General features: G+C 37.6%; 1 protein-coding gene and 1 long non-coding RNA gene across 2 annotated transcripts in view; both read right to left on the reverse strand.

The window, feature by feature from the left end:
* Positions 1-8,169, reverse strand: part of LOC123521571 — a 310,252-nt gene that overhangs the window by 18,978 nt on the left and 283,105 nt on the right. The gene's annotated exons all lie outside the window — the stretch shown is intronic.
* LOC101662347 (40S ribosomal protein S4-like) lies at positions 1,096-1,960 on the reverse strand. The gene has a single exon (XM_013005666.2). It carries the CDS (start codon positions 1,958-1,960, stop codon positions 1,241-1,243), a length of 720 nt encoding a protein of 239 aa, XP_012861120.1. The 3' UTR covers positions 1,096-1,240.

An 8,169-nucleotide genomic window follows, 5' to 3' on the forward strand; every position in this document is an offset into this window, starting at 1 on the left:
GAGGAGGTTATATGTAGATCCTTATAACTGGTTCCCCTTTTCTACCCCACCTTTTGGCCCTGTAGTAAGTAGCACAGTGTATGCCTTACTTTGTTGCCTTGAGGGACAGATACAGGTTTGACTTGAACTATCAACAAGGTCACCATCAAAATTGAAATTGGGAGCATAATCTTGGATAAAGTTAATCGATCTTTTTCTTATGGAGAATAACATATCAATCCTGTCCTGTTGGCCATGTCATAGAACCATCTGAATTAAGGAAACCAGCCTCGGACTACAGGAAGCCATGCAGATTCATCCCACCCTTCCTCTCCTGTTGGACAGATAACGTAAAATCCCATGCAATTACTTAGACCAGGATATACTTTGTTGGTCTCAGATGATTATGAGATGACACCCTGACCATTTCATGAAAGAATTTCAGGTAGGATAGGAACTTCAGGAGGAATCATTATTGAACTTTCGTTGTTAGCGGCCTTTGAATTGACGGCTGACTCATGGTAACCATATGTACAACAGAACAAAAGGCTACCACAGCTTATAACACTGCCACCGCCAGTTGTGGATTGGATTATTGTGACCCATTGGCTGATCTTTGAAAGAATCGCTCAACCTTTCTTAGTTTGGAAGTTCGGTTGAAACCTGTTCAATCTCGGCAGAAGGGAAACTTTCAGTGACAGATGGGTGTAGCTGCACCTGATGTGCAGTGGCCAAGAACTGCCCCTGAGCCTCTGAGATGAGAGGCAAAAAGAGTCCACCACAGAACTTCCAAATGCCTCTATCATTAAACAAATTAATAAACATTTAAGTCTTGCATTAACATATGTTAACATGAAAATTTTAAGTGAAAAACAATGCTTTTGTAATTTAGAGGGGGCATTTTATTAGCTTCTTGGCACCTTAGTCTGCAATGTAATATTTCAAATCTAGCTTCGGGACTGTGTGTTCTTCATTAAAATATCTTTTTTTTTTTCCCCCGAGCAGTATTTTATTGTTTTTTAAATTTTCTAAGTTTTATTGGCATGTAATTCACATACCATACAATCCAATAGTTCAATCAGAAGTAACTACTTAAAAAAATTATGCTAAAAAATATTTTAAAAGGAGGGAAAAAAAGCTTTATTTGTTATTGTAGAGATCTCTTCATTCACTCCACCTCGAGATCATTTCACCCACTGCTCTGTTTGGCAGCCAGTCTCTTGTCTCTCTCTTCAGCAATGGTGAGGCGGATACCTTTCCCTCAGGGAAGAGAAATCCAGGGTTTGTTGCCTTTTCCAATAACGAAAATGTTGGAAAGCCGGGTGGCAAAGCTATTGCCATTGGCATCTTTCACATGAACCACATCAAAAGAGCCAGGGTGTTTCTCTCTATTAGTGATCACACCAATTCTTCCCAGGTTAGCACCTCCGGTCACCATACACATGTTGCCTGTGTCGAACCTGATGAAATCAGTAATCTTTCCGGACTCCAAATCAATCTGAACGGTGTCATTCACCTTGATGAGAGGATCAGGATAGCGGATGGTGCGAGCATCATGTGTCACCAGGTGAGGGATTCCTTTTGTGCCCACAAAGATCTTTCTTACTTTGCACAACTTGTACTTCGCCTCCTCAGGTGTAATACGATGAACAGCAAAGCGACCCTTGGTGTCATAGATCAGACGGAAATTCTCTTCGGTCTTGTCAATGGCGATGACATCCATAAAGCCAGCAGGGTAGGTTATATCAGTTCGGACCTTGCCATCAATCTTAATGAAGCGCTGCATGCAAATTTTTTTACCTTCATCTCCAGTCAGAGCATACTTAAGTCTATTTCTTAAGAAAATGATCAGCGGGAGACATTCTCTCAGCTTGTGGGGACCAGTGGATGGTCGAGGAGCAAACACACCAGTGAGTTTGTCCAGCATCCAATGCTTTGTAGCAGCTAAGTGCTTCAGGTGCTTCTTGGGACCACGAGCCATGGCAGCAGCGGCACAGTAGTGAATTCACGGGGCAGAGCAGCGCACTCCCTGCCGTCGAGACCGGAACCAAAATCTCCTCTTTTGAAGACATGGGTTAACACACAATTATAGAAAATAAAACCTTTTTTTAAATTTTAATTTGTGTTTCTAGGACGTTCCTAGAGTAGATTTTCTTCTCAAGGCAACCAAGTTGATGCAGATTCACAGCAACCCCATAGGACAGGCTGGACCTGCCCCCTGTATTCCTGCCATTTTAAACCTTTGAGGGAGTAGAAAGGCATGTCTTTCTCTCTGGGAGTGGTCGTTTAGAACTGCTGACCTTATGGTTAGAAGCCCATTTAAGCACTGTAACCACCAGGGTCCTGTTAGAGCAACTGAGTATACGGTGATTTAAATTTTGATGACATCTGTGTCTACAACCAGATGATCAGTGGACACTTCCATCTAGAAGATTCAATGTCCCCAAACCGTTTTGAGTAGAAAACATTATAACAGCACTTTAGAAACAGTCATAAAATGGATTATTGACTTTCTAACTATAAATATTAACACCTAACTGTTAGATTATTTTGACTTTCTTAAACAACGCAATAAAAGCAACCAAATCTGTACCTTATTTTACTACTGATTTGGGGGGGGCTGTGAGTTGGTAGATGTGTAATTAGAACAAAAGAATAAGTTATGCATATGTATATATTTGCACAATTGTACAAGAACTCACTGTTGAATCCATCCTGAGTCCTCATGACCCTATAGGATCCAGGAGAACTATTGCCTAGGGTTGTCAAGGGGGGCCCCAGTGGCTTAGTAGGTGACACTTTTGGCTCTCACTGCAAAGTCAGCAGTTCAAAAGCACCAGACATTCCACGGGGGAAAGATGATGCTTTCTACCCCAACAAAGGTTTATAGTCTGGGAAACCCATAGGGGCAGTTCTGCTCTGTCCTCGAGTGTTGCCATCAGTCAGAATTGACTCCGTGGCAAGGAGATTTGGGTTGCTGTTGTTGGATTTCCAAGACTATACATTCTTACAGTTTATTTTTTATTTATTTACATGGTCTATATTTATTCAAATAGTATCTATTTATTTAGTACATTTTATGTAGCTGACTGCTACATCTTTCTTCTCTGGAGAAGCTGGTGGATGCCAGCAAGGCTGTGGTTAGTAACCCAAGGTGACCAGCTACCCCCTCCGAGCTAGTGCAGAGATAGCTTGGCAAGAAGCGTTACTGGTAAATGGTCTCTTGAAACCACCGCTCTGCTGGGAGTCATCTTCTTTCAACGGGGAACCAAACCTTAACTGACAATGGCACAATGGGAAGAAATTCCAAGGAAGGAAAGGAAAAATATCTGTCTCAGGGACAATTAAATGGAGAAGTTCATTCTGTTAAAAGAAATGCCAAAGAAGAAGATCAAGCAAAACCTGGTGCCATTCAATATTCTCTTATTACCCCAAAATTTTGTATTTTTTTTTTTTGCGAAATATTTTTCTTTTGTTTTGATTTGCTTTTTATTCTTGTGTCTGTTATTAATTCTTGATAAGGCACTCATAAAATATGGAGATTCTTTCACATAAAACAGATAATTCAGTAAGTGGATAAACAACTAACTACAAGAGAAACAAGTAAGATAATTAAAACTCTAGATTTTTGTTTGAGATGCTGGCATGAATTCTGAAATAGAGTCATTTGAAATCAAGTGATTTATGTATAGTACATGCACCTATAGAAATGTTCTTAGAACAAATATCTGAAGGCTTTTCAGATGCAAATTTATTCAAATAACATTTAGAATTAGCCACCCATATTCTTATATTTGGTCATTTAATTCATATAAATGGTGTCTATTTTCTATAAAAGCATACCTGGTATTTGAATGCAAGAACAGAATACTAAGTTGCATATAATTCCGATATTGTGATCATATGATTTGTTAAAATAAAATGAAGAATAAATTAAATATGTATTATTTTCTTCTCTGTCTATTTGTACAAGGCAGGTGGTAGGAAAAAGCCAAACATTTTTTGTATTTTCTCATAGAATCCATTATAGAAATAATTATGAAAGCAAATGCAAATAGGTATCTACTCTGGAAATTAAAAAATATATTTTAGCAAGTACATCCTTATGAGTTCCAATATTATTACTGAAACACATATATGCACATATAACGGTATTCCTCTCACTCTTTTCAACATACATATATAGAATTCAATATGTAAGTAGTCAGAGGAGATATTCATTAATTGCTTTTATTTTCTTTTGACATGACATTTTTAGCCCATATTTCTCATTTCAATCATGGAGAATTAGGGACTTGAATTGAAGTGGAAGGCAATGTATGGTTATAGGGAGAAGAGTTAAGAATTGACATGACTAGCCATTACTATATAAACCCTCCCTGTTAAACACACACACACCACACACACACCACACACACACACACACACACACACACACACACACACACAACCTCACTGCCATCAAGTTGGTGTGACCATATAGTGATCCTGTCGGGCAGGAGAGAAATGCCCTTGTGACCTTGTGAGAATAACTGTGTGAGGAATTAAAGCTTTATCTTTCTTTTGGAGCAGCTAGTGAACCACCAATCCAGTGGTTAACAGCACAGTGTGTAATCCACTGCAACCTGGGCTCCTATGTGCCTTCTACAAATAGCCCTTGAACCAAAAACCCAGTCTATGTGTATTCACTTGTGTGTAATGCAGAAAGGCCAAGTATTAAGACTTACAATTTTCCTTTTTAAAATATAAATAAATCTTAACTTCATCTGTAATTATATGTATGCTTTTAGTAAGCTCACTACAGGGCTAACATAAAGTTTAATGCTAAAGTAGGTCTATTTCTTTCAAAAATAATGCATTGCATTTCATAACCCAATAAAAACCAACGTATATCAGATAGACTATAACAAATGTCCTCTGCAATGCAAAGTGTAGAGAAAGATGGCAAGGTCAGCACTAGTGGCCAAAATTGAAGAGAACAGCGATGCACCCAGTGATATGTAGTCACTGGCATTTGGGTTCGTTGGGTACATTGATTTATTTTAGGAAAGAAGTGGCTTGGGATTTGAAGGACAAGAGATAAAGTCTCTCTGAAAATCTTTCACACATGTTTGGGATTTGAATTTACACTGTCTGTAAGGACAAAGAAATCCCTACGAAAGGATTTAACCAAAAACATATTGCTGGGTTGTTACCTAATACAGTCAATCTTCAAATGACCCTGGAAGGGCACACCCTCCACAAAGGGCATTGAGAGATTACAACTGTAAAGCTCTGCTAAGCAGAGCTAGAATCCGCAGTTGTAAAACATACAGGGAATCTTGAGAGAGAGTTAAAAGAACTCACAGCAGTATCAGAAGCACCAAAGGAAGGGAGATAATGGCACTGGCCAACATAAGTTAGGAAATAGGTGCGTTGACAATTATAAACTGCAAACAACGAATGAGAAAACCAATGAAGTTAGCATGATGCTATCACAAGGATAAGAGCATTTTACCTGGGTATGGATTGCAAGTTTTAGAAATAGAAATACATTCCCATTAAGTAATTCAAAAGAGTTTCGACAAATACTGCCATGGAAAGACCTTCCAGTCCTATGACCAGTTAGTCTCAGAAACTCGCAGGGGAAGTTCTCTCTTGACCTATGAGGTCAAGAAACATAGTCACTAGGAGGTGGCATCCATTCTATGGCACTGACGATGAGATAAGTAAAAAAAGCCTTAAAGAAAAGAGAGAGCTAAAGACATAATATACAACGCTGCTACATGCAATTTATATGATAAACCAGGTGAGATGATCTAAGAGGAGTCAGAAAGAAAATGGGAAAAGGTAACCTGAAGGTAAAGATGTCTTGGTGGTGAAATACTTGGGTTCAGCTTCTAATGGAAAGGTTGGTAGTTTAAACCTATCCAGTGGCTCTGTGGGCAAAGTAACTGGTAATCTTCTCCTGTAGAGTTGACAGACTAGACAATTCTGTGGGTCAGTCCTACTTTGTCCCATGTGGTCACTCTGACTTGAAATTGATGCAAGTCATAGTATTTATTATATGAAAACGTATCAGGAATGAAATTATCACAAATATTAAATAATGTCATGGAGATGGAGGCGGATGGCTAGCTATATAAAATTATCTCTCTCTCTGCAGGATGCCAAATGAGTCTCAGGAAGGAGAAATACAATTAAATGATTCCAAACAGGCACAATAATGAAAACTTAATACTATTCATGAAATGGAATAAGTATCTAAATGTGAGCAAATTAAGTTGAAAACAAACTATTCAAGGAAAGTATTAAAAGGTTTAAGACCGAAGAATATCTGAAAAATTCTAAGAGACAATGTCTATTGTCTTAAGTAAGCTGTACAATAACTTTTAATAAAGGCTGAAATATTTTCAAATAAAAATGCTACGAATTTACAGTACATGCTTTACTAAAGGAAATTGTAAAGGATGTGCTTTAGTATGATGTAAAAGAGAGAGATGTAAAAAGTGGTGAAGGGAACTGATAGACATATAAGTAAATCTAAATACAGTAAATCACTTACTATATACAAATATGGCAATATTGTAAAGTGAAGAGTCAACTTTGGGGGTCAATAAAGCAAAGAAAATGAAAAGTACCGGGTAATATAATATGTAAAATGCTGGTGGGAGAGGCTGCAATTAAAGCATTCTAAAGTTTTTATACTATTTGAGAAGAGTCAAAGTATTAGCTTTTTTGTTTTTGTTATTACGGAAAGTTCTGCCTCATATGGAACACACGGTATCACAGAAGGAAAACCTTTTGGTCCTGCCCCTATTCTCTCGTTCTTTTCTATGTTCAAGGTCATTGCTGCTATCACTGTGTCACTCCATCTCATTGAGAGTCTTGCTCATTTTTACTAACCCTTCAACTAATTACCAAGTATGATACCTCTGTCCAGTGATTAGGCTCTTCTAGTAACCTGTTCAAGGAATGAAAAAATGTCACACCATGGTCATTTCTAGGAAGTATTCTGACTTTACTCCTTCTCGTACTATATGAACTCCCATGGTGACCCTATAAAATAGAATATGACTACCCCTTAAAAACCCTGTGGGTGTTTCTAAGACTGCATTTCTTCACAGGATTAGAAAGCCCCATCTTTATCCCATTCTTCTGAAACATGTTTACTCAGTTTTTTTGTAGTCTATTGTATATTTAATATTCTTTGTCAACACCATCATTCAAATGCATCAATTTTTCATTGGTCTTCCTTATTCATCATCCAACTTTCACAAGCACATGAAGGAATTGAAAATACCAATGCTTGTGGCATGCACGTTTTTGACCTTAGAATGAACTTTAAAAACTTCTTTTAAAGAGGTTTTTGCAGTGATTTTGCCAAACATAAGAATTCCTTAGTTTTTTTTATTATCTGCTTCCATGGGTGTAGTATGTGAGTCCAAGTTCAATGCAAACCTTGACAACTTCAGTGACTTCTTTGTATATCATGATATTGCTTATTGGTTCAGTGGGGGGATTTATTTTTAATGAGGTGCTAACTCACACTGAAAACTAGTCTTTGATATTCATCAGTAAGTGCTTCGAATCTTCTGTGCCTTTCATAATCAATGTTATGCCATCTGCATTTCACGGGTGGTCCACGAATCTTCCTCTAATCCTAACGGCATCCTTCACTTCATAAAGTCCCGTTTCTCATATTATTTGTTCAGCATATTTTGAGTTTCTGAGACTATAACTCTATTTTTTAAAATCACTTTATTGAGGGCCTTACAACTCTTTTTTCAAAAAATGATTTTATTCGGGGCTCATACAACTCATCACAATCCATACATACAGCAATTGTATAAAGCACATTTCTACAATTGTTACCCTCAGCATTCTCAAAACATTTGTTCTCACGTAAGCCTCTGGCATCCACTCCTCATTGTTTACCTCCCTCCATGCCCGCTCCCTCCTCCCTCACACACCCTTTATAATTTATAAATTATTATTTGGTCATATCTTACACTGTCAACAACTCATAACAATCCAGACTCCCATTGTGTCAAGCACATTTGTACATATGTTGCCATCATCCTTTATTTATTTATTTATTTATTTATTTTTTAATTAATCAATTTATTGGGGCTCATACAATTTATCACAATACATAGATCAATTGTGTAAAGCACATCTATACATTTGTTGCCCTCATCATTCCCAAAA

This window comes from Echinops telfairi, unplaced genomic scaffold (genome assembly GCF_000313985.2).
Source record: "Echinops telfairi isolate 266 unplaced genomic scaffold, ASM31398v2 ScPeMD7_25;HRSCAF=90, whole genome shotgun sequence".
In the NCBI taxonomy this organism is placed as follows: domain Eukaryota; kingdom Metazoa; phylum Chordata; class Mammalia; order Afrosoricida; family Tenrecidae; genus Echinops; species Echinops telfairi.

Excerpts from the sequence above, each read along its gene's own strand:
- LOC101662347 (XM_013005666.2), bottom strand. The coding sequence starts at position 1,960 with ATGGCTCGTGGTCCCAAGAAGCACCTGAAGCACTTAGCTGCTACAAAG.